This window comes from Cervus elaphus, chromosome 9 (assembly GCF_910594005.1).
Source record: "Cervus elaphus chromosome 9, mCerEla1.1, whole genome shotgun sequence".
NCBI classification, from domain to species: Eukaryota; Metazoa; Chordata; class Mammalia; order Artiodactyla; family Cervidae; genus Cervus; species Cervus elaphus.
The window spans coordinates 24982739-25010229 of record NC_057823.1 but is presented as its reverse complement, the minus strand read 5'-3'; the positions used below and the strand labels follow the sequence as shown (position 1 = coordinate 25010229).

Genomic DNA, 27491 nt, shown 5'->3' with positions numbered 1-27491 from the left:
AAATAAGCCCCAACAAATTTAAGAGGACAGAAACTATTTCAAGCATCTTTTCCGACCATAATGGTATGAAACTAGAGTGAAAAACAGAAAAAGAACAAAAACTCATGGAGACTGAACAACATGTTACTAAAAAAACAATGTTGAAATCAAACAAGAAATCAGAAGATACCTTGAAACAAACAAAAATGAAAACAAAACAATACAAAATTTAGGGGATAGAGCAAAAGAAATTCTAAGAAGGAAGTTCACAGCAATATAGACCATCCTCAAGAAACAAAATAATTAGAAAAAGAAGAACAAAGATAACCTGGAGTCAGGAGAAGAAAGGAAATTATAAGGATCAGAGAAGAAATAAATAAAATAGAGATAAAAAATAATTGAAAAGATCAATATAACCAAAAGCTGATTTTTTGAAGAGATAACATCAACAAACCTCTAGCTAGCCTCATGAAGAAGAAAAGAGAGGATCCAAATAAACAAAATAAGACATGAAAGAGGAGAAGTAACAACTGATACCACAGAAATACAAAAAAAAAAAAAGAGTATACTATGAAGATATGTAAGCCAACATATTGGAGAACCTAGAAGAAATGGACAAGTTTCTACAAACATACAGGCTGCCAAAACTGAGATAAGGAGAAACAGTTTGAACAGACTGATCACTAGAAATGAAGTAGAATCTGTAATTTAAAAAACTCCTTGCAAACAAAAATTCAGAACTGGTTGGTTTCCCTGAAGAATTCCACCAAACATAAAAAGAACTAATCCTATCCTTCTCAAACTATTTCAGAAACTTGAAGAGATAGGAGTACTTCCAAATTCACTCTATGAGACCACCATCATCCTGATTAAAAAAACAAACAAACAAACAAACAAACAAAAAAACCAGACAAGGTTCTACAAAAAAAAAAAAAGAAATTTAAAGGTCAATATTGTTGATGAATATAGAAGTAGAAATCCTCGACAAAATATCAGCAAACCAAATCCAACAATACAAAAAAGGACCACACACTATGATTTAAGTTGTATTCAATCCAGGGTTGTAAGGATGGTTCAACACATGTAAATCAAGCAATGACATACATCACATTAACAAAAGAAAAGACAAAATCACATGATCATCTCAATAGACAAAGAAAGAGCATTTGATAAAATTCAACATCCAGTCATGATAACAAAAGAAAAGACAAAATCACATGATCATCTCAGTAGACACAGAAAGAGCATTTGATAAAATTCAACATCCAGTCAACATCAAAGTGGGTATAGAAGGAACATATCTCAATATAATAAAAGCCATTTTGACAAGCCCACAACAAACATGATATTCAACTCTGAAAAGCTGAAAAGCATCCCATTAAATTCAGGAATAAGACTAGGATGTCCACTCTTGGCACTTCTATTTAATGTATCATTGGAAGTCGTAGTCATATCAATCAGACAAGAGAAAGAAATAAAATGTATCCAAATGGAAAAGAGAACCCACCTACACTGTTGGTAGGAATGTAAGTTGATGAAGCCTCTATGGAAAACAGTTTGGAGATTCCTCAGAAAACTAAAAATAGAATTATCATATGCTCTAGCAATCACACTTCTGGGAATATACTTTGGACAAAACTATTAATATAATTCAAAAAGACACATGCACTCCTACGTTCATAGCAGCACTATTCACAATAACCAAAACATGAAAACAACCAAAATGTCTATTGGCAGATGAATGGATAAAGATGATATGGTAGATATATTAAATGAAATACTACTCAGCTATAAAAATAATGCCACTTGCAGCAACAGGGATAGACCTAGTGATTATTGTAGTAAGTGAAATAAGTCAGAAAGAAAAAGACAAATACCATATGGTATTACTTAAATGTGGAATCTAAAATATGGCACAAACAAACCTATCTACAAAACAGAAACTGACTCACAGACAGGGAGAACAGACTTGGTTTCCAAGGGGAAGTGGGGAGAGAGAGGTATGGACTGGGAATTTGGGGTTGGTAGATGCAAACTTTTACATGTAGAATGGATAAACAACAAGGTCCTACTGTATAGCACAGGGAACTATATCCAATCTCCTGGGATAAACCATAATAGAAAATAATATAAAAAAAGAACATATCTACGTATATAACTGAGTCATTTGGTTATACAGCAGAGACTGGCACAACAATGTAAATCAACTATACTTCAATTTAAAAAATTCCTCAAAAATGGATCCAAATGGAAAGGAAGAGGTAAAATTGTTATTTGAAGATGACATGCTACTCTATATAGAGAATCCTAAAGTCTCCAGACAAAGATTATTAGAACTAAAATACGAATTCAGGAAGGTTGCAGGATATGAGATTAATATATACAAATCTGTTGCATTTCTTTACACTAATAATGAAATATCTGAAAGAGGAAGTAAAAAAAAATCCTGTTTAAAAATCATATAAAAAAATATCTAAGAATAAACTTACCTGAGGAGGTAAAAGACCTATATGCTGAAAACACTGATTAAGGAAACAGAAGATGATTCAAAGAAATGGAAAGATATCCCAAGCTTTCAGATTATAAAAATTAATATTTTTAAAATCACAATACTCCTCAAAGAAATCTGCAGATTTGATGCAATCTGTATCAAAATATCTGTATTTAACAGAACAAGAACAAATAATCCAAAAATTCATATGAAACCACAGAAGACCCAGATTGCCAAAGAAATCCTGAGAAAAAAGAACAAAGCAGGAGGCATAACCCTTCCAGATTTCAGACTTTACTACAAAGATACAGTAATCCAAACAGCATGGTATTAGCACAAAAACAGACACAGTCAATTAATCTACAGTAAAGGAGGCAAGAATATACAATGGAGAAAAGAGTCTCTTCAGCAAGAGGTGCGAGGAAAGCTGGATGTGTTGTGCTGTGCCTAGTCACTCAGTGGTGTCTGACTCTGCAACCCCATGAACTGTAGCCCAGCAGGCTCCTCTGTCCATGGGGATTCTATAGACAAGAATACTGGAGTGGGTTGCTGGATAGGTACATGTAAATCAGTGAAATTGGAACACGCCCTCGCATCATATACAAAAATAAACTCAAAATGCTTTAATAAATATAAAGACATGACAGAGATTTCCCTGGTAGTCCAGTAGTTGAGAATCCACCTGCTAATGCAAGGCATGGGTTTGATCCCTGGTCTGGGAACTAGGGATTCCACATGCTGAAGAGGAACTAAACCTATGTGCCACAACAACAAAGCCTGAACTCTAGAGCCTGTGAGCTGAAACAACTGAAGCCCTGGCACCCTAGAGCCTGTGTTCCGCAACGAGAAGCCATCACAATGACAGCTCAGTAGCCACAACTAGAGAAATCCCATGCACAACAATGAAGACCCAATGCAGAAAAGAAAAAAAAAGGACTGAAAACATGACATGATGAAACTCTTAGAGGAGAACACAGGCAAAATATTTTGGATATAAATCACAGTAATATCTTCTATGCTCAGTCTCCCAAGGCAAAAGAAATCAAAGCAAAAATAAACAAATGGGACCCAATTAAGCTTAAAAGCTTTTGCACAGCAAAGGAAACCATCAACCAAGTGAAAAGACAACCAACAGAATGAAAGAGAATATTAGTAAATGATGCAACTGACAACAGGTTAATATCCAATAGAGACAAACAGGTCAAACAACTCAATATGAAAAAGCAAACAACTCCATCAAAAAATGAGCAGAAGGCTAATTCAAGTCAATGTATGACAAAAACCACTACAATACTGTAAAGTAATTAGCCTCCAACTAATAAAAATAAGTGAAAAAAAAAATGAGCAGAAGACCTAAATAAACATTTCTCTAAAGGAGACACACACATGGCCAATAAACACATGAAAAACACTCAACATCGCTAATTATTAGAGAAATGCAAATCAAAACCACAATGAAGTATTACCTCACACCTGTTAAAATGGCTATCATGAAAAAGTATATCGAAAAAAATGTTGGAGAGAGTGTGGAGAAAAGGAACCCTCATACACTTTTGGTGGGAATGTAAATTGCCACAATGAAAATGTAGCCACTATAGAAAACAGTATGTAGATTCCTCAAAAAACTTAAAATTGAGCTATGTATGATCCTGCAATCCCATTCCTGGGAAAAGAAAAGATGAAAACTCTAATTTAAAAAGATACATGCATCCTAACATTCACAGCAGCACTATTTACGATAGTTAAGACATGGAAACAACCCAAGTGCCTATCAATAGATGACTAACTTAAGACGTAATATGTATGTGTGTGTATACACACACACACACACACACACACACACACACATAATGGAATATTACTCAGCCATAAAAAGAAATATTGCCATGTGCAGCAACATGGATGGACCTAGAGAATATTATATTTAGTGAAGAAAGTCAGACAGAGAAAGACAAATATATGGTATCTCTTATATGTGGTATCTAAAAAATAATATAAATGAATCTATTTACAAAACAGAAACAGACTCACAGACATAGAAAACAAACTTAAGGCTATAAAAGGGGAAAGGGAAGAGGGAGAGGGAAAAATTCAGAGTATGGGATTAACAGAAACAAACTATTATACCTAAAATAGATAAGTAACAAGGATTTACTCTGTAGCATAGAGAATTATATTCACTATCTTGTAATAATATATAATGGAATATAATCTGAAAAATACATATATACATAACACCTTGCTGTATACCTGAAACTAATACAATACTGAAAATCAACTCTGCCTCAATTTAAAAAAGAAAGAAAATACACAGGGCTTTGTTCATTTGTGTAAAAGAAACACAAAAAAGATAAAGCATAGGAGAGACTGCTTACCAAAAGGGGTGGGTGGAAATGGGGTGGAATGAAGAGGGCAAAAGCATCATGATAGCAGTAGAAGAAAGATAAAGCAATACTCCTCTGATAATATTTTTTTGTATAACTATAATTCTTAGAACCATAGTAATGTTTCACATACCTTCACACAGCCCCCTCCCCCTGAATAAATAAACAAAACAAAACAGGAAGGGGGAATCAAAAACTGAATTCAACACTACCAAAGGAATGTATTAATTACTATATAAAAACTGAATAATAATTTCAGTGAAAGTGGAGGAAAAGAACTAACCTATCTAATTTTGAAAAAGAGTCTGTTGATAGGACACTGTAATGCTAAAGACAAATAGAACTGTACATAAATGATGTAGCAATTTCCTTAGTAAATGTATTTCTCACAGGGATCTGGGTTAACAAGTCTGAAACTTCTCTGAGTGTACAATAGGATAAAGGAAGGAAGGGAGGGAAGGAGGAAGAGAGAGAGAGACAAAGCAGGAAAGAAGTGGATTTTAACGCATAAAATAAATATCCATGAGTTCATACTGATATAAATAAGTGAATAAATAAATGGCAGAAAATAGTTATTTTACAAAAAGAAATTTCAATTAATAAATGAAACAGGTAGCAGCAAAGTATTGATTGAAAATCACCATTACATGAACACCACAGTACGAACTGTTGCAGTCAAGTTCCTCTGATGAATGGTAGTGTCAGTGGGTGAAAGTTTGAGGAGGAACAGGACTTATGGAGTCATAAACTATCTTTTTTTTAGGTATTTATTAACTACAGAGGGAAACTAGTAACTTTACAGTGGAGAAAACCAGATATCACCTTAATCAAGTGAACACTAATATGACCAATAATAACATAAATGCACTGACATTAAGAATTCCTTAATATAACATCATTTCTGTGGTATTCTTATCAAAAATTACATAATCTCTTTCTAATCATGAGAAAACACTAGACAAATTCAAATTGAGGGACATTCTACAAAATAACTGATCAGTAATCCTCAAAAGTATCAACCTTACAAAAGACAAAGACTGAAGATCTGTCACAGTAGATTAAGGGAGAAATAACAATCTAATTTAACTTATATGCAGAGTACATCATGAGAAACGCTGGGCTGGAAGAAGCACAAGCTGGAATCAAGATTGCCAGGAGAAATATAAATAACCTGAGATATGCAGATGACACCACCCTTATGGCAGACAGTGAAGAGCTAAAGAGCCTCTTGATGAAAGTGAAGGAGGGGAGTGAAAAAGTTGGCTTAAAGCTCAACATTCAGAAAACTAAGATTATGGCATCCGGTCCCATCACTTCATCACAAATAGATGGAGAAACAGTGGCTGACTTTATTTTTGAGGGCTCCAAAATGACTGCAGATGATGATTGCAGCCATGAAATTAAAAGACGCTTACTCCTTGGAAAGAAAGTTATGACCAACCTAGACAGCATATTAAAAAGCAGAGATATTAGTCAACAAAGGTCCATCTACTCAAGGCTATGGTTTTTCCAGTAGTCATGTATGGCTGTGAGAGATGAACTATAAAGAAAGCTGAGCACTGAAGAATTGATGCTTTTGAACTGTGGTGTTGAAGACTCTTGAGAGTCCCTTGGACTGCAAGGAGATCCAACCAGTCCACCCTAAAGGAGATCAGTCCTGGGTATTCATTGGAAGGACTGATGTTGAAGCTGAAACTCCAATACTTTGGCTACCTGATGCAAAGAGCTGACTCATTTGAAAAGACCCTGATGCTGGGAAAGATTGAGGGCAGGAGGAGAAGGGAACAACAGAGGATGAGATGGTTGGATGGCATCACGGACCCAATGGACGTGGGTTTGGGTAGACTCCGGCAGTTGGTGATTGACAGGCGGGCCTGGCGTGCTGTGGTTCACGGGGTCGCAAAGAGTCAGACATGATTGAGCGACTGAACTGAACTTTAACAATCTAATGCAATGTAGGATCTGAGATAGGATCCTGAATCAGACGAAAAGACATTAGTGGAAAAACTGATGAAATGTGAATCAGGTCTGTAGCTAACAGTTTAATGCCAATGTAACTTCCTAATTATGACCATTGTATTATGCCGAAGAATTGATGCTTTTGAACTGTGGTGTTGGAGAAGACTCTTGAGAGTCCCTTGAACTGCAAGGAGATCAAACCAGTAAATCCTAAAGGAAATCAGTCCTGAATATTCATTGGAAGGACTGATGCTGAAGCTGAAACTCCAATACTTTGGCCACCTGATGCAAAGAACTGACTCATTGGAAAAGGCCCTGATTCTGGGAAAGATTGAAAGCAGGAGAGAAGGGGATGACAAAGGATGAGATGGTTGGATGGCATCACCAGCTCAGTGGACTTGAGTTTGAGCAAGCTCTGGGAGTTGATGATGGACAGGGAAGCCTGGCGTGCTGCAGTACATGGGGTCACAAAGAGTCGGACATGACTGAGCAACTAAACTGAACTGATTATGGTTATAGAAGATAACATTTCAGAAAGCTGGATGGGAGGTATATGGAAACCCTTTTTAATATTTTTGTGACTTTTCTGCAAGTATATTAATAAAATTCAAAATAAATGTTTTTAAAAAGTAAACCCGTATGTGCTTAAGTTACTTACTATTAGTCAGATATTGTGTGTAGCCAAAAGTAATCCTAATTGGTTAATTTAGCTAAAAAATCATTCAAGAGAAAAAATACTTCGCTTTTTCAATAATGACAAGGGTTTTCCCCCTTGTGACATGAGGAAAAAGAATGTGAAACTTACCTAAAATTGCAGAGAGATTTGAAAACTCAGGTACCTTCTCTATTGCTACCGCTTTACTTATGTCCAAAAGAGTAGAATTCCTACATGGCATGTTTTCTTCCAGCATGGGACACTCCCATTCTAAAAAAAAAGCAGGGAGAAATGGCACAAAATTTTGAATAGCACACAAGTGGCAGGTTACCTTTTTCTCCCCAACTTAGGTTCCTAGCCCATACAAAGCTATGGTAATTGAAGAAAGTTTAGGTGAAGCATAAAGAAAAGCCTTGAGGACATCAGGATATTAAATAATCTTCGGGCTTTTGCAATGCCCAAATACTCTTATTTCCTTTTCCCCACTTTTCCCATTATCCTCATATTATATGGCATATTTAGTTAGGCCAGTATTCAATGCAAACGTTATGATGATAAATTATCATAAAAACACTGTCTTTAACTCTTTTGGTATATATATAATGACCACCTCTTGTTTTTCCTGGAGCCAATAAAGTCTTATTTGTTTAGATTTTTCTGTATTCTTCATCTATTTAATCTTAAACCCTACCAAACTGTATAAATCCATTCTATTTATTCCATTCTCTGATGTTCTGAAATTTCATATTGTTTTGTCTTGGTGTTTTTTCATCTATTGTGCTAGACAGCGTATGGCCCTTTCAACCCAGAAATCATACTTCTTAGATCTAGAAACTGTTCTTGAGTTATATCTTTGGTGATTTTCTTCCTCCTGTTTATTTCATTATCTTTTTCTGAGACTCCTATTATTTGATATTAGATTTCATATACTACTTCTCTAACTAAACCTTTTTCTCCTTTTTTTCCCTCCTGACTTTTTTCCCCCTGGGAAATCTCAATTTATCTTCTAATCCTTCTACCGAGGTTTCCATTTTGCTATTGCCTTTAATTTATTCTTTTTTTTTCCCTTTTTTAAAATTTTTTTTCATTTATTTTTATTAGTTGGAGGCTAATTACTTTACAATATTGTAGTGGGTTTTGTCATACATTGACATGAATCAGCCATGGTTTTACATGTATTCCCCGTCCCGATCCCCCCTCCCACCTGCCTCTCTACCCGCTCCCTCTGGGTCTTCCCAGTGCACCAGGCCCGAGCACTTGTCTCATGCATCCAACCTGGGCTGGTGATAATTTATTCTTTTTTTTAAATTTATTCTTGAATATTCTCACTCCCCCTTTTATTAAACAGCATCCTGTTCCTATTCAATGGATGCAATATACATATCTTTATCTCAAGGAAGACTTTTTCCCCCAGTATCTTCCTCGTATTCCTATTTCTGTTTGGTTTCTTCTCTTATTTTTAATTTTATTGTGGTGGGAACACCTAACATGAGACCTACCCTCAAATTTGAGAGTACAATAGAGTATTGTTAACTGTAGGCACAATGTTGTGCAAGACATCTCTAGAACCTACTATTCATCTTGCATAACTAAAACTCTACCTGTTGATTAGCAACTCCCCACATCTCCATCTCCTTGGGCCCTGGCAACCAACGTTTTACTCTCAACTGCTATAAATCTAACTACTTTAGATATCTCATACAAGTGGAATCATACAGTATCTTTCTGCCTGTGACCGGCTTATTTCACTTGCCATAATGTCCTCAAAGTTCTTTTATAGTGTTGCATATAGCAGGATATCCTTTTTAAAAGCTGAATAATATTCCATTGTATGCATATACCATATTTTCTTTATCTATTCATCCATCAGTGGTCATTGGGCTATTGTGAAAAGTCTGTAATGCACATGGGAGTTCAAATATCTCTTCTAGATTCTGACAGTAATTATTTTGAATAAATACCCAGAAGTGGGATTGCTGAATCACATATGTTACTTCTATTTTAAATTTTTTGAGTAACTGCCATACTGTTCCATTGCAGCTTCACTATTTTACATTCCTATCAACAGTGTACAAAAGGAAATCCAATTTCTCCATATCATTGCCAACACTTACCTTTTTTTAAAAAAAAAAATAACCATCCTAATAGTTGGGAGGTGATATCTCACTGTGATCTTGATTTGCATTTCCCTGATGGTTAGTGATCTTTTCATATACCTGCTGGCCATGTGACTATCTTCTTTGGGGGGAATATGTTTGTTCAAGTTGTCACTTTTAAAAATCAAGTTATTTGGATTTTTTCCTATTGAATTGTGGAGTTTCTGATATATTTTGGATATTAATCCCTTATCAGATATGTGGATTCTAAATATTCTCCCTTTTTATAGGTTGATTGTTTCTTGTGCTGCGTGGAAGCTTTTCAGTTTTATCTAGGCCTACTTGTCTAATTTTGCTTCTGTTGCCTATGTTTTGGTGTCACATCCAAGAAATAACTGCCAAGACCAATTGTCATGAAGCTTTTCCCCTATGTTTCTCCCAGGAGTTTTATAGTTTTTGGTCTCACATGTAAGTCCTTACTATATTTTGAGCTGACTTTTTTGTATAAGGTAAGGGTCCAATTTCATTCTTTTGTATATGGCTATCCAGTTTTGTCAACATCATTTGTCAAAGAGACTATTTCTTCCACATTGTGTATTCTTGGCACTCTTGTTGAAGATCAAATGTCTTTATGGATTTAGTTCTGGGCCCTCTGTTCTGTCCTACTGGTCTATATCTCTGTCTTTACTCCAGCACTATAATGTTATGTTTACTATAGCTTTGCAATATACTTTGAAATCAGTTAAGTGTTAATTTTCTGTCCAGATGTTCTATCCATTATTAAAAGTGGGAGTATTGAAGTCTCCTACTATGACTGTATGCCTATTCCTACCCTCAGTTATGCCAGTGTTTACCTTCTATGTTAGGTGCTTTGATGTTGGGTGGATATTTATTCATAACTGTTGAGTGTTTTAATTGATCCTTTATTTGATTTATCCTTTAATTGATCCTTATGCAACATTCTTCCTCGTCTCTTATAAAAGTTTCTGACTTAGTCTATTTTTTATCTGATATAAGTATAGCCCCTTGTGCTCTCTTTTGGTCACAATTTACATGGAGTGCCTTTCCCCACCCATTTACTTTCAGTCTATGTGTGCCCTTAAATCTTAAGTGAGTCTTTTGTAGAGAGCATACAGTTGGATTATTTCTTCAACCATTCAGCCACTCTTCTTCTTTTGATTGGGTTTAATCCATTTATATTTTTGATAGAGGATGATTATTGATAGAGGAGGATTTACTATTACAATTTTGCTGTTTTCTGTCTTATAGTTATTTTGCCCCTCTTCCCTCTCTTGCTCCTCTGTCTTTCATTGATTCTTTTATATTGATATGCTTTGACTCCTTTCTATTTTTCTTTTATGTATCTTCCATAGGTATTTATGGGGCTTACATAAAACATAGTTTTAACAGTCTATTTTACACTGATAGCAATTTAACAAAAACTCTACGCTTTTACTTCACCCCTCAAACACATTTTGCAGTACTGATGTTATAATTTACCACCTTTCATATGGTATACCCATTAACATATTTTTATAATTATATTTGTCTTTTAACTTTTATACTAGAATTAAGAACGATTTATATGTCACTGTTATCGTATCAGTGCATTTGTCTATATACTTACCAATGAGTTTTATACTCTCATATGCTTTTATATGGCTGTTTAGAGTCCCTTGTTCTAACTTGAAGAACTCCCTTTAGCACTTCTTGTAAGGCAGGGCTAATGACGATTAATTCCTTCAGCCTTTGTTTGGACTTCTCTTCATTTCTTAAGGATAGTTTTGCAGGCTTCAGTATTACTGGTTGGAAGTTTCTTTCTTTCAGCACTTTGTCTATTTACTTCCACTCTCTTCTAGCCTGCAAGGTTTCTGCTGAGAAATCCATAGTCTAATAAGGTCTCACTGTATATATCAAGTTGCTTTTTATATTACTGCTTTCAAAGTGCTTTTTCTTTGACTTTTGACAGTTTGACTATGTGCCCCCATGTGAATTTCTTTGGTTCATCTCATTTGAGGTTTGTTGGGGTTCCTAGGTCTGGATGTACACTTCCTTCTCCAGATTTAGGAAGTTTTCAGCAACCATTTCTGTGAAGAAACCTTCTGGCCCTTTTCCTCTCCCTCCCTCCCTCCCTCCCCACTTCCCTTTTCCCTTGATCTGTTTTCTTGTGTTCTGTAAGTGTCAAACTTTCTTCATTCTTTTATATTCTTTTTCCTTTTAGCTCCTGTGACTGGATAATATCAAATGACTTATTTTTGAATTTGCTGATTCTTTCTTCCGATTGATCTTTTACTGTTTTTTTTTCCTTAGTGCATTTATTGTTTTTCTCAGCTCTAAGATTTTTTTTTGATTCTTTTTGAAAAATCTCTTCTTAAAATTCTCACTTTTTCCATACATTGTTCTCCTGAGTTCTTTATGAACATTTGTTGAATGTCTTTATGACAATCATTCAAAATTCTCTGTCAGGTAGATCATACATTTCCATTTAATCAGAGTCACTTTCTGGAGCTTTATCTTATTCTCATTTTTTGGACCATGTTTCCCTGTTTCTTCTTCCTCTTTAATCATTTGTGTTGGTGTCTGCACATTAGATAAAACAGCCAGCTTTCCCAATCTGTAAACAGATAGGCCTCATACAGAAGAAAATCTTCATCAATCTTTCCAACCAGGATCTTCTCAAACCTTCTTGCTAGTTCAAACCAGAGTCTTTGTTTTCAGTGGCCATGAGGCATCTAGAATATAACAAGTCCTATCACTGCTCTAAGACAGATGAGACAAAAGCTAGTCCCTTGGGCAGCCCCAGAAATGTTGGAATGTTGAACACAGTCCAAATCTTTCCCTTCCCAAAGAGAAGCCGGGATCTAGTGAATGTTCTCATGCTAGGATAAACTGGTATCTTTGTTTCAGCACTCATCAGACTTCTAGAGTACGTCAGGTCCTGCCAGCACTCTGAGGCAGACAAGTCAGTAGTCCATTCTTTGGTTATCTCCAAATAATTGAGAGCTTTTGGCACATAGTTCAGTCCTTTCCCTTCCTCCCTAGGGAAAATCTGGGAGCTGAAGTTTTCCTGCCAATTGTATGGTGCTGTATGGTAGATGTGAATTATGATGAAAGGGTGTCTTGAGTTTTTCTACTTGCTTTGATGTGACTGGTTTCGAGCTTGCCTGGAGTGCAGGAGTCACTCAACTAGTTTTGAGATTTCTCACAAAGTCTCACAAAGGGAAATACATGGACACAAATTAGTCCATGTATTGTTGTTGAATTGGTGTGTCCATGGGGAAAGGCAAGTCTAGGGTTTACTATTCCAACACCTTACTGACTTACTACCATATTTTGCTGTTTTGACCCCTATGCTTTATGTTAGAGAATTCATCAGAAGTCTGGTAGTCCTTGTCTTTTGCTCATATTTGAGAGGGGGCCCTAAATGGCTAAGTGGGATCTCTATGGCTTAGCTGGGGCTGGCCACATAGGCAACTTCACTGTAGGGTTCCTGTCAGTTTCACTGAAGCACTACAGAGGTCAGTATCTTTTGATACTTTCTTTAGGGTTGCTCAGATTTCTCAGGAAAAAACTTCCATTTTCCTGCCTGGAAGTTTCAATTCTGGGTGCTAGCATTCTAGAAGCTGAATAGAGAAATGGGCTATTGGGTTAGGATGAGACTAAGCATTGGGTGAGCAGTCCCACAATTTGGAATGTACATTTGCATTTAACTACCCCTTTCTGCATTCACTACAGTATCTGAAGCAGTAGGCTTTTTCTATATAATAAATAATACTGAAATCTCAGTGGCATAAAATGAAAGCATTTCTTTCTTACACCTGTCTACTATTTGGCTCAACCAGCTCCGCTTCAGGCTATAGGTCGGGTGATCAACTGGGGCAGCTCTCCGAAGTCTGCAGTCTGCCCAGGGCTATCCTGCTCTGTATCTCTTATTCTGGAGTTCAATAATAGAGGTAGAAGCTAATTAGGATATGCGTATGGTCCCTGACTCACAATGATTCAGCTTAAGAGTTTTTCCCATCGTAAGTGGAAGAAGATTTGTATTTTCCTCATGATAGCAAAAGGATAGGGGGACAAAACCAATTATGTACGCACATATCAAAAGTTTGCTTATGTATCACTCACTGATATCCATGTTGCCCAAAGTCATATGGCCAACCCCAAAGCCAAAGAGTGAGAGGAAACCACCCACCATGAGGCCATGACAAGGTAAATGACAACATTTCAAAATACTATGGTATCCCTGCTATTAACAGTGCTCAGTTCAGGGTCCCTCTGTTTCAAAACACCCCGAAGAATAAATTTCTAGGAAAGGAGAAAGAGAAGTCACTACAATTTTTGTATTTTAGACACAGCTTTTTACAAGTATTTTACAAACCACATTGAAAGCTTTTCTGGGATACTATAGTATTCTACAAACTAGCTTGTTTCAGGGGTATTCCCATTGTTGATTCAGGATTCAGCTTTTTCAAGTCCACTTTATCAGACCATTTGCTCTCTAGCTTTCCAAACTTTATGCTTTATTCTTTCTCATTCTCTTTACTCTTATGTGTTTATATCTTTTTAAAAAAGTCATTTTCTGCCATTGCACAAAGTTGTGGAAGAAGGCATATGTTCAATCTGCATTATTAAAAAAAGGCTGTTAATTATACATATGGCAAACATAAATAACTGATAATTTGTAGAAAAAATTCAAGCAGGGAGATGGTCCAGTCAACCTTTGAATTACTGAAAAGTAAGAGAAGTATAGGAAATAAAAGATAACCCATAGTTCAAGAGAACAAATATACATATGTTATGTATAAAGCTGCTTAATATTAATAACTGGATATGTATTACATGTAAATGCTAATCTCTTCATCTTTTCCTGATCTGGGTGGTTTTGATCTATAGTCCTATGTGACTGAGTGTGGAACACAATGGATAGTGGGCAGAGAGGTTTTGGTGAGGAAGATAAGTATACCTTCTCAAAAGGAACATTATTCATTTCAGAATTTGTAGACAAAGGAGCAGTTTCTATGGAGGAGCAACTTAAGATTGAAATTTTCTCACCTAAATAATCTGATCCTCTGAAGAGCTCAGGTGATGGGAAGCTACTTAAATTCTCTTCGGAACTCTTGTATTCTGTAGAAGGGTCTGTAAATGAATAACTTAGAAGAGAGCCAGAAATATCATGCTGCAAACTTAGTCCTATAGAATAAACAAGCAAAAAGAGCAAAATGTTTCAACAGTAAACAGATTCAAAATCCTAAGAACTTAAACTTGTAGAAATATACATGCAGTTGTATACTAGTAATGTAAAATTACACATAAAAGTGAAAAGGCATGCGATTGTATACAATCTTAAATTGTACTTGAATTTCAATCTTAGAATATAAGTCTATTTTTGATATGAAGAAAATGCAATATAAACCCCTTCCATTGTTTTTCAAAGTTTTATAAATTTATTCTTTCCCTACTTAGGTTCAGTTATAATTCTTGACTCAAAAATACAAATTTTATCAAGTATACCTTAATAATAAATATAAATAAATAAAATGTATACCTAATTTTTCAAGTGCAAGTTTTATATATAAGTAACCCATTAACTGTAAGTTGACTAGCTAAGAAGAAAGGGTGATTCTAGTTATTCCATTTAAAAAACAATGAGCAAAACATAGATTCAAGGGAACACAGATCAAAGGAACTGAACAGAGTCCAGAAATAGACTTACATGCATAAGAGTAACTTATTTTTGACCAAGACGCAAAGGCAATTCAATGGAGAAGGGATATTCTTTCAAACAAATTATGTTGGAACAACTGTATATCCACATGAAAAAGCAAAACAAAATAAAATAACTTGCACTCATATCTTCCATCATATAAAAAATTAACTATAAATGCATCATGATTCTAAATGCAAATCCTAAAACTACAAAATTCTACAAAAAACAGAGGATAAAATCTTCATGACACTGAGTTAGGTAACAATTTCTTTAATGTAACAATTAAAGAATGATTCATAAAACAAAAGCAGTGATAAATTGGGCTTCATCAAAGTTTAAACCTTCTATTTCAAAGAGACAAGCCACAGAGTAAGAGAAAACATCTGTAAATGGACTGGAATCCAAAATATAAAGAACTCCAAAAATTCAATAATAAGAAAACAAACATCTCAATAGGAAATTGGGGGAAATATATGAACATAAAATCTCTCTAATTCAGAAGTCTTAAAGTCATCCCTGTGAGAGCAGACTAGAATGAAAATCTTTCCAGTAAATGACAGGGATAGAACTTAGTATTTACTTGAAGAACCGGAAGGTTTAGTAAGAAAAGAGAAAATATACTCTACTATAGACAGTTAGCATTTATGAAACATTCCTAACATGATAAAACAGAGGTCAACACTAACAGAAACTGGTGGAGTGTGGGATAAGGGATGAAAGGAGAGGATCACTCTTAAAACCCATTATCTTCTGCCCTGGAGTTGACTTATATCTATCTCTGCTCATTCTTCACCTACCCAAGACTACTAACTATCCTTCCCACTTTGACCTCACCACATCTTTTTCTTTCACTCCAACCCCCTCCTTAATGTTGACAACTGTTTTCAATGTGGCCACCTCCTCCAGCCACCAGTGCACCACTTAAATTGACTGACTCAAGCTACCATCCTTCTTCACCTCTTCAGATGTCAGAGTCAGGCTCTTCCTCTGAGTATGTTTCTCTTCCCATACTTCAACTGTCCCAGAGTGTCCTTCCCTGTCCTTGCTACTTTTCTGTCTTCATCCTTCTCATTCTCGGTTGCCACATCTCTCGTGCCGTCTACCTCTCAAAATTCTATGAATACCACTCTCAGGAGAGAAAATCCTTCCACCAAACTCCAGAACTCCAACTGGGCTCAGAAACTAGGAAAGCCCTGTACTCACCCCCCGGGGTAACTTGGTAGAGAAAAGAATAAACAAATGTTCCTGACTATAATAATAGAAGGCTGCTCCTGGTGTCACAAGAAATGTAAATGCATTTTAAAATTACATTTATATCAAATTATACATTTTAAAAACTCAGTTCTACAAGCTTTTAGCAAAAACTACCACCTCTTAAAGGAATTAAAAAAAAATTGCAACCTCTTGTCTCATAACTCCCTATCATAATAAGACAAATGTTTTCAAGCCTATTAACTCTCTTGTTTTTTATATGTTTATATTTATAAATTAAATGTATTCAATGATTCTGTTATTATAATTGCTTAAATATATTTACAGCTGAAAATATATAGTATTTATGTACTATGTACATATGTACTATGAGCTCTATTATTTATGTCACATTTTTGCTACAAGTTCTTATTTTTCCTTTGAGTTATTGATTACCTAATTTTCAATTAGTTTTCTAAGTACCTATTTCATCTCAACTTTTTGCAAAAGTATAAATTTCTTCTCAATTAAAAAAAAAATGCCAGGTTATCTATCAGTTCTTTCTTTCCCTTCTTCTTCCCTTCCTCTCTCTCCTCCTTTTTCTTTCTTCCTTTTTTTCTTTTTTTAAAGTACTGCTACTGGAGATCTCTTACACTTGCTCAAATTGGGGTTGACTGTCTGCTAGACATGCTGCACAGGTGTCCTCCTGGGATTTCCCTTTACCATGATCCTAAGAAATTATTTTATATATTTCATGTATTAGAGCCTTTGATTTCTGGATTTCATGATTTCTTCCTTATTGATTTCCTTTCTGGTTTTGTTGGAATATCCTCTTCATTTCCTGAGAAAAGGAGCATAGAAGACCTGTTTGAAAATTTCTTTATACTATCTTCCTATCTGAGGGATTGTTTAGCTGAGTACAGAATTCTAGGCCAGTATATCAAAAAGACTGATGCAGTCTTTAGTGTTAGACAGATTTAAACCTCACTGTTCCAAGTTCCCCTTCTGTCCCATATCTGTACAAGTTGATGAGCCCTGGTGCTCCATCTTCTGGCAAAAATGGCATGTTAAGGCCTCATCCCAGCCCCACTCTAACCACCTACACACCCAACCCAGTCTCTTTTCCCTGCTCTCTCAAGCCACTTTCAGTCCTGTTCAGGAAGACACTCTCCTCTCTAGGAGGCCTCATTATATCAGTAATAAACCCTTCCACACCCTCTTGGTATGTGAGTGGCATCATTAATCTTGAAATTTAAACAAATTTTGGGTGAGGCTTTATCCTATCTCTGCAAAGTCAGTTCTCTTCAGAAAAAGTGCACTTTTCCACAATGTTTTAGCTCTAGAGTTGCTTCTGAGATGTTCAATGTTATTCACATTCTTGATTGCTTATTTGCAATAGGTAATTTTTTTTCCTCTGAAAAACTGAAGGATTTCTCTCTTTATCCTGAAGATTTTTAAATTACATGACATTGTGTCTTGGTATGGGTCTTTTTCATTCATTGTGATGGGCAGTTGGTGGGCTCTCTCAATATGTACACTCATGATCATTTTTACTTCTAAAAAAATTTCCAGTTTCATGTGCTTAATAATTTCATTCCTGTTTACTTTATAATATCTGGAACTACTGTTTTTCAGATATTAGAATGCCTGGACTCAGGTTATAATTTTTCTTTTTAAAATAGCAGCTTTATTGAAATATAATTCATATTCCACAAATCCCAATCTTTTAAAGGATACAATTTGGTGGGTTTTAGTTTACTCACAGAGTTGTGTCACCACTATTTCTTTTATCTTCTCTTTAATATCTGTTCAACTTCTGGAGTATTTCCTTAAATTGATCACCCAATCCTTCATAGAATGTTTTATTCCTGATTTCATATTTTCAAGAATTCTTTTTGTTCCCTGAATGCTCCTTTTTTTTGTAGCCTACACTCATTTCATGGACATGTTTCTTCATCACACTGAGGATAATAATGAAAATATGACTTAAAAATAAGGGAACCCTCTTACACTGTTGGTGGGAATGCAAACTAGTACAGTCACTATGGAGAACAGTGTGGAGATTCCTTAAAAAACTGGAAATAGAACTGCCATATGACCCAGCAATCCCACTCCTGGGCATACACACCGAGGAAACCAGATCTGAAAGAGACACGTGCACCCCAATGTTCATCGCAGCACTGTTTATAATTGGCAGGACATGGAAGCAACCTAGATGCCCATCAGCAGACGAATGGATAAGGAAGCTGTGGTACATATACACCATGGAATATTACTCAGCCATTAAAAAGAACACATTTGAATCAGTTCTAATGAGATGGATGAAACTGGAGTCCATTATACAAAGTGAAGTAAGCCAGAAAGATAAACACCAACACAGTATACTAATGCATATATATGGAATTTTTAAAGATGGTAACGATAAGCCTATATGCAAAACAGAAAAACAGACACAGATGTATAGAACAAACTTTTGGACTCTGTGGGAGAAGGCGAGGGTGGGATGTTCTGAGAGAATAGCATTGAAACAAGTATACTATCAAGTTTGAAACAGATCGCCAGCCCAGGCTGGATGCATGAGACAAGTGCTCAGGGTTGGTGCAGTGGGAAGACCCAGAGGGATGGGATGGGGAGGGAGGTGGGAGTGGGGACTGGGATGGGGAACACATGTAAATCCATGGCTGATTCATGTCAATGTATGGCAAAAACCACTACAATATTGTAAAGTAATTAGCCTCCAACTAATAAAAATAAATGAAAAAAAAAAGTTTTTTTTTCTTGCCTTGTCTGTGTTCTTCAAGTTTCTTTTTATTTGGTATCTAACTTTTATTTTATGCATATAAAATCTGTATAATTCCTTAAATGTCTGGTAATTCTTGAATGTCTAAGAAGGAGGGACTAAATAGTGGCTGGAAACTGGATTCATAAGTGAGGTTTAGGAAGCAATATGGGCTTTACTGAAGGGTACTTGGACAGGAACCAGGTAATTACTGCCAGGATATAGGTCTTCTCCTGGTCAGAGAAGTTTCCAAGAGAGGAACCCTCCAGGCTCTTAACTGGGGTGTATTTTCCTGAGTGTGATGAGTCTGAGATAAGTAAACAGACTTTACTTAATTCCCTTCCCTCTTCCTCCCACCCCTCACTGCTAGTTTTCAGTATAGCACCCCTGCCCTCAGCAGTACTGAGCATCCCTTTGCTTCAGTGTCTCTGGACAGCCATGGTGGGAATAAGAGTAGCTGCCCAGCTACATTGTCCTGGCGGAGGGATCAAAGTATCTAACTGCTACTTTTAAAGATTTCCAAAAATTCTATTTTCAACATTATCTCTACCTATTCCTTCACAAATATGTGGAATATGTCTCTAATTTCTGAACCTTCAATCTGCATTGTTTCACTTCGTGGTTTACCCTAGGTTTCAGCCTTTTTTTTTTTTTTTTTCCCTATTAGGACTATTAAACTTAATTCATTTACATTGCAGATTCCAAACTTTTGTTGATTATCTCTTGTCAGCTAAGGTTTCTTCTCTTTTTCTCTACATTATGACCTCATGCCTTTTTTAACGCCTTTATTGATATTTTAGTGTTTTCAGAAGGAATAAATAAATATGTTCAATCCTCCATATTAAACATGAAATCCTGAATTAATTTTAATCATGTTGCAAAATTTCTAGATTCTAAGACAGAATTAAAACAATTGTATGTTAAATAGAATTCTGTGGGTTGCTCAAAACCTAACCATTTATATTTTATTGTAGTATAAAGTATTCTAGGTCTCAAATATCAATCAAATATCAAACAAACTCAGATACAGCTAGTTTGTTAATTAGAGACAGTCTGTCTTCTATTTTCTCACACATCAACTTGATAAAGCTAGTAACCAAGGACATTTATCATATATTTAAACTATAATTTCTTAAAATATTGATTATGATACAATTGTTAATTTCCTCTAAAAAGAGTAGAAAACTCATTCAACAAGCATTTAAAATTATATTATGTCTCAAGCATGGAATAGGAAGATAAAAGGCAGTGCTTATTCTCAACAGCTTTAGAGCTTAGAGGAACAAATATTATACTGTTGTTTTGAGTCCTATGACAGTGCCATGGAACTACCAGGAAAGAACAACTCATCTAGAAAGAGAGAAGAGCAGTCAGGAGAGGCTTCCAAAAGAGATGGCACCTGAATCTGTATTTGAAGAACTAGCGGAAGTTAACTAGGCAAAGAAGGAAGAAGAAGGAGGGAAAAGCGTTTGTTAAGCACGTCCCATGTTCTTTTACACTATATTTTAAGAAAATTCCTGTATTTTCTACCTAGCTAATTTGATTTTCAGCTGAATACATCCCAATATTAAGTTGATTTATTGTTTTAAAATTTTATATTTTTAGTTTTCAGGGACTATAATTTTTTATAGCAGCCTATTACATTATGGATTCAATTGCCTCTTGTCTGTAAAGAGATATTTAAAGTTTACTATCATTCCTTCAGGTTTTGATTCTTTTGTTTGGTTCATTTGTGTCCTCTCTTTCATGGCATTGGTATTCTTCAAAGATTTGACTGTTTTTGATTGTCTGTTCATATGTCTATTTGAGAATTTCTGTTTATAAGGCAGAGAATATAAATTCTGAAAAAAAACAAGCTACCTCTGGAGATTTTAGAAGAGTGATGTGACATTCTGGGGACTTACATTCTGAGTGGGGGTGATCTCCTGTATTTTCTGGGCATTGTGGCTACACGGGAGTGTGTGCAAGCTCAGTCACTAAGTTGTGTCTGACTCTTTGTGATCCTATAGACTGTAGCCCACCAGGCTCCTCTGTTCATAGGATTTTCTAGACAAGAATACTGGAGTAGGTTGCCATTTCCTCCTCCAGGGGATCTTCCCGACTCAGGGATCGAGCCCATATCTCCTGAATTGGCTGGCGGGTTCTTTATCACTGAGCCACCTGGAAAGCCCTAGGTTACATGGGGGCGCTGCCCTATTTGGCTAGTATCCACACTGGAAGTCTCCTATATCAGAATTTCCACTTCAGAGAGCCATTATGTATCTTTTCCCTGGGATTAACAAGTATAGCATAATCTATATTTTTTAACTTTTCTGCCCCTTTGCTACCCGTATGGCAATCTGGAGTTACTTCAGACTCTTCTGCTCCTCTCTCCAGCTCCAACATTGATCCTAAGGAGCCAAAATGAAGTCTTAGTTCACTTTGCTAGGCAGTAATTCCTAGGGTTCTGACCTGGCAGCAAGCACTAAGTTGCCAGTGTTCCCAATATGAGAAGGGGGCCAGGTCATATACTGCTTAAATGTAGTGCTTAATCCATCATCTTGACAACTCCTTCAGAGTCCCATCTATTACAGTGTTTCACCTTTATTGACCAAGTGTTTTGAGTTAAGTGCATCTCCAGAGCTACTCTTACCTCTGCAGTGGTTTTTCTCTGCTCTTCATATATTCATCAGTCTGATCTCATCTGTCCTTAAGAATTCCTCAGGCTTTCTGGTGTAGTAATGACATCCTCTTTTTGTTTTCAAAAATAAGTTCAATTACACCAAATTTCTATCAGCAGCCCTCCATGTTCAACTCCCTATTTGAATTACTAGTCATCTTTTTTTTTTTTATATAGTGAAAACTTTTATATTTGGAATTAGCCAGCTGGACTCAGTTTAGATGATCCCAATTTTGTTGGCAACATCCAAAGCATCATAGTCAGGAGCCAGTCGAACATATGCCTTCTTCTCTCCATCAGGCCTGATCAGAGTATTGACCTTAGCCACGTCAATGTCATAGAGCTTCTTCACAGCCTGTTTATTTGGTGCTTGTTGGCCTTGACATCCACAATGAATACCAGTGTGTTGTTGTCTTCTATTTTCTTCATGGCTGACTCGGTGGTGAGGGGGAATTTGATGATGGCATAGTGGTCAAGTTTGTTTCTCCTGGGGGCGCTCTTCCGAGGATATTTGGGCTGCCTCCTGAGCCGCAGTGTTTTGGGCCACCAGAAGGTGGGTGACGTCCGGATCTTCTTTTTCTTGTGGCTGTGGACACCTTTCAACACTGCTTTCTTGGCCTTCAAAGCCTTTGCTTTGGCTTCAGCTTTAGGAGGGGCAGGGGCTTCCTTCTTCGCCTTTGGCGCCATCTTCATGAAAAGCTTGAATTACTAGTCATCTTAAAGGCACCCATTACTTAATATATTAAAGAGAGAATTTATGATTTTCCTCTCAAACAAGATTTTTTCAGTGAATGGCAGCACCACCTTACACTCAGTTATGCAAACCAGAAACACACGTCACCTTTGACACCTCCATCTTCAATCTTCATCTGTAAATTCTGTCAATTTCATTTCCTACAATAACCATATGTATATCCACTTCTTTCCATTTCCAGTGTCATCTGTTAGTATAAAAGGCCATCATTCCTCCCCTTTACTATTGCAGTAGCCTCCCAAAAGACGTCTATTAACAGCCACTTCTGCTTCTTCCCATACAGTGACTAAAAATATGATCATATTATTCCCTATTTAAAAGACTTCAGCAGCTTCCTGCTGCTCCAAAGATAAATATCTTTGGCATGGCCTACAAGGCTATGGAAGGTCTCGGCCTGTTCAACCTTATCTTATTGTCACATTTCCTCCTCTGTTCCCTTTGCCTGGATTTCTCTTTATTCATCTTTCTGTATAGTTAAGCTCTACATTTCTTCAGATCTCACGTAAATTACCACTCCCTCATGGAAGCCTTCTCTAATCTCTTCAACTAAATTCAGTTACAGTCAAGTCTACCTCACTTTTGTAACACCTATCACAATTGTGTTTGAAGGCCTTGAGGATGAAGTCCAGAGCACAGGCAGAAGGATTCAACTTGGACCAGGAGAAAGACATTTTTTCTACTGAGATGGGAAGAGAAGACAGATAGATACAAATGGATGTTTATGTTTGTAAGAAAGTAAGTTGAAGGAGTTCACATTGCCAGTCTTACCTGTTACTTGTTTACTACTTGATGAACTACTATCAGTCTGGAGGTCATCTGTCACTGACTCCTATATGAAATAAGAATTAAACATATAGCACAAATTATGAGATGGAATATTTTTATATTATAATATTATAAAAACATTGATTTGGTTATTTTAAAAACACAAAACTAATGTCAACTTTGTGTATCACTTTCATATTTAAAACATTTTTCAGCTTATTGATATAGATGTAATCTGATATTTAATATTAAACCTTAAAATATAATACTGTGGACATATCTAGGGTGTCAAAAATATACTAGTCAGTAACTATTGTGGGATAAACCAGCAAAGTGAAAATGAAAGTTGCTCAGCTATGAAAATCAGAGTCACTCAGTCATGTCCGACTCTTTATGACCCCATGGACTTATACAGTCCATGGAATTCTCCAGACTAGAATACTGGAGTGGGTAGACTTTCCCTTCTTAAGGGGATCTTCCCAACCCAGGGATAGAACCCAGGTCTCCCACATTGCAGGAGGATTCTTTACTGTCTGAACCACCAGGGAAGCTCAAGAATACCGAAGTGGGCAGCCTAGCCTTTCTCCAGTGGATCTTCCTGACCCAGAAATCCAACTGCGGTCCCCTGCATTGCAGGCAGATTCTTTACCAGTTTAGCTACCAGAGAAGGGAAGTCCCTGATAAACCAGCAACGAGAAGATAAAGATGAATATTTCTCTATCCCCTAGGCAAGAAGGATTTTTTCCCCTCTAAATACAAAAGCAAAATAAATAAAAAGAAAATGATAAATATGTCTAAAATACCAAAAGCAAAATAAAAGGCAAACAAACAAATGTGGAAATATTTGTTACATATCTGTGTAAAGTACAACTATCTTCAATATATAACGAATGAGTATTTCACAAAGTTACACAAATGGCCAACAAAATGAGAAAAAGTATCAACTTTACTAGCATTCAAAGAAATGGAAAGTAAGCAACATGCTACTTTTCATCTATCAAATCTATCTATCTATATATCTATCTATATATTTTTAAGTTTCAGATAAGATGGTGCCAGCTGGACAGAATGAAATAAATAAAATAAAAATTTTAAACATAATCCAACCCTTGACCCACTGCAACACATTCATCTTAGGATAACAATTTAAGGTATATAAAAACAGTTTCTGTGGTAGGATATCTACTGATATATAAAACAGCAAAACCTTGGAAACAGTCTCAACCTCTCAACCACAAAAAATAGTTGTAGAAATTACAGTATGCCTATATATAAGACAAAGCACTATGCAGACACTAAAAGCCATATTTTTGAAGATTATTTAATGTTAGAGGAATTTATACAATAATTTGTTAAAAAAAACAGTTTTTAAAGGCACAGGAAAAAATAAATGGAAGGAAAATACAAAAATTAAAAGGAACTGCTTAAATATTCTTTTTGCACATCTTGAATCATCTGTTAGGGACACTTAACACCGTTAAAATCTGGGGAAAAGACTTTTTTAAAAAATGTGTTTTGTCAAAGTTGCCCTCCCCCAAAAAACATGTCATAGAGAAATATGCAAGCTAAATGCTGGACTGTGACTATCAAATTTAATGCTAATGTCAGATGAGTCACCAGCAATTTTTAAAATCTGAGTTTCTCCAAACTACTGCTCCAAGCAAGAACACTGGAGTGGGTAGCCATTTCCTTCTCCAGGGGATCTTCCCCACCCAGGGATCAAACCCAGGTCTCCTGCATTGCAGGCAGATTCTTTACCATATGAACCACTAGGGAAGCCCAAACTACTGCTATACATCTTTAAAATATTTTACAGAATCCATATTAAGTACATTAGATCAGGAAGTTACATAATATTTTAATGATAATGAATCCTCTGTTTCTAATTTTTAATACAAAGTCAAATGAGAAAACATGAAAATGACTTTGAAATGTGTGCTACCAAACATAACAGAATTACTAAGAAGCATTTTACATTTGTCACACAGAAAATTAGCCAGTAATGAATATTTCTTAAATCTTTGACAAAGCAAAGAAAAATAAAAATGCATGGTGATGAGTCTACCAGAATCAGAAATTTAAGGCCCTATCTAAAGCCACAGCATCAGTATTTATAAAAACACTGGAAAATTATGTAGTCTCTATTGAACAAAGATCATATTATACTTCCTTTCAGAGGTACATTAGGTACCACTAGTCTCTGCACTAAGTTTACCCGAGGACCAGAGGAGAAACATACGTACACTCCATAGAGCAATCTTCTCATCCTGGGTCTCTTCACTAGTGCTATTTTCATGCAGGCTTTTCTCTCCTGTAACTCTTAACTCAGTGCTAACAAACAAACAACACAATTAGTTTGTAGTGTCTGGACTTGGCTCTCCACACTCCAGATCACTGTTCACGCTGTTTAGAATCTGAAAGGCTCTATGGGGTCATCATTAGCCAAGAACATAGTGTGTGAATTGTATCAACACCCAATATGCCGGGTATGCTTTCCTGGAGATTATATCTCACTTGCCTTTGGGCAACTTGGCCAAATTTCCTTCTTTAAAAAAAAAAAAAAATCTCTTTCCTAAGTCAAATTCCCGGTTCTGTGTTCTGAGAAGAGCCAAATCAGAACACGTTATTTCCTTCGCTGACTCTTTTTCTTCATTGACTCTTAGAATGAGAGGTTATTAGGATCAAATCAGTACTGAAATTTTGAAATGGCCAGAGGTATGGAGCTGTTACTTGTGTATACACACCTCGGTGGCCCAGAGCTGCCACCTCCCTGACCACTCCGCTCAGATTTTTCCGCGATTCTCCGCAAACCACGCGTTTTGCCATTTCTTTTCAGGCCTAAAGACAGGGTGACACGTTTCAGGTTAAAAGCCTCATAGGCCTGCCTGCAGGCCTTGGGGAGGGCCCTGGGGCTGAGGCCCAACCGCCCCCGCCCTTGGCTCTTGACCACCCCGCATCCTGCGCCATGAGCCAGCCCCGCGGAGCTTACGGTGGGCAAAGAGCTTTCGGCCGGGCCGTGACGGGGCCTCCGCCTTGGCCGGGGCACCTAGACCTGGCTTTGGGGTTAGGTTGAGCCTACCCCCGGCCTGCTTTTTGCGGGTATAGACCCCTAGGGACCACATTGTCACCCCACCGCCAGGCCCCAGAGGCCTCTTAGCCCTGGACGGCCTGTCTCGTCGTCTTTCTGCGGAACCGAGCTACAGTCCTATGGAACCAGGGTCCAGGCCTGTGGGGCAGCCAGGAAGGAACGGAAAAGGTGAGAAAAATCAAAAAGCCTACAGCGCCGACCCCCCCCACGCTGGCCTGGAGCGGCCAGCCGCACTCCCGCCTTTTTATCTCCGCGGAGTCGCGCGGCGGCTTCTGGGAAGACACAGTGATGTGGTGGCTTCTGGGAAGACGTAGTCAGCTGGGCCCAACACCTGGTGCTGATGCTTGGGCCAGTCTCCTTAGCAACATTACCAGGAAGGCCATGGTAATGGAGTTTGAGGTCTCTAAGCACATAGAGTCTACCTAGGGGGAAGCCTGATTCAGTTCAGGAAGGTGAGAGAGGAATGAAAGCACGTTACAGTGACAGGGAATGTTTTCTGAGCACCTCAGTCCCTAGAGCCGCCAATTTACTGTGGAGCCATGGTCACTTGAGAGTCTAACCAAGCATTAGAGGTGCTTAGGTTCCAGGAGGTTTCTTCTCAGGGACAAGCAGAATCTCTGACCCCAGCCTAGAAGCTACCTCCTGGACATCTCTGAGTAGCCTTGTGGATAAGGTAGAGAGTTCCACAAGGGCTCCCCTCCTAGTGCCCTGAGGCTCAGGTCTTTTGCTCTGCCCAAAGGGAGTAACATGGGAATGACCACTCACTCCATACACTGAAGATAGACCATCTGGCTGCATCTGATAAACATATTGTGTATATAATAACCATCTTCTTATTTTTAAAAAATGACATTTCACAACATTAAAACATGCTATTTGTACAGATGAAATTAGAAAAACTCAGACTTCCGTGATGCTCCAATATTGTGTATGTAAGCACACATACAGCCACAATATTTTCATAATAAAATCACTGGATTTTTA

General features: G+C 36.9%; 1 protein-coding gene and 1 pseudogene across 1 annotated transcript in view; both read right to left on the bottom strand.

Annotated features, from left to right (window-relative positions):
• MEIKIN (meiotic kinetochore factor) overlaps positions 1-26541 on the bottom strand; it is a 131601-nt gene extending 105060 nt beyond the window's left edge. The window contains exons 1-6 of the mRNA XM_043912172.1: positions 26430-26541; positions 26164-26257; positions 25663-25750; positions 23423-23483; positions 14617-14754; positions 7619-7738 (exon numbers count right to left, since the gene is read on the bottom strand). Of these exons, the coding sequence (XP_043768107.1) occupies positions 7619-7738; positions 14617-14754; positions 23423-23483; positions 25663-25750; positions 26164-26257; positions 26430-26541 (613 nt within the window). The remainder of the gene's footprint in view (positions 1-7618; positions 7739-14616; positions 14755-23422; positions 23484-25662; positions 25751-26163; positions 26258-26429) is intronic.
• LOC122699787 lies at positions 22073-22593 on the bottom strand (annotated as a pseudogene).
• Positions 26542-27491: the final 950 nt, after the last annotated feature.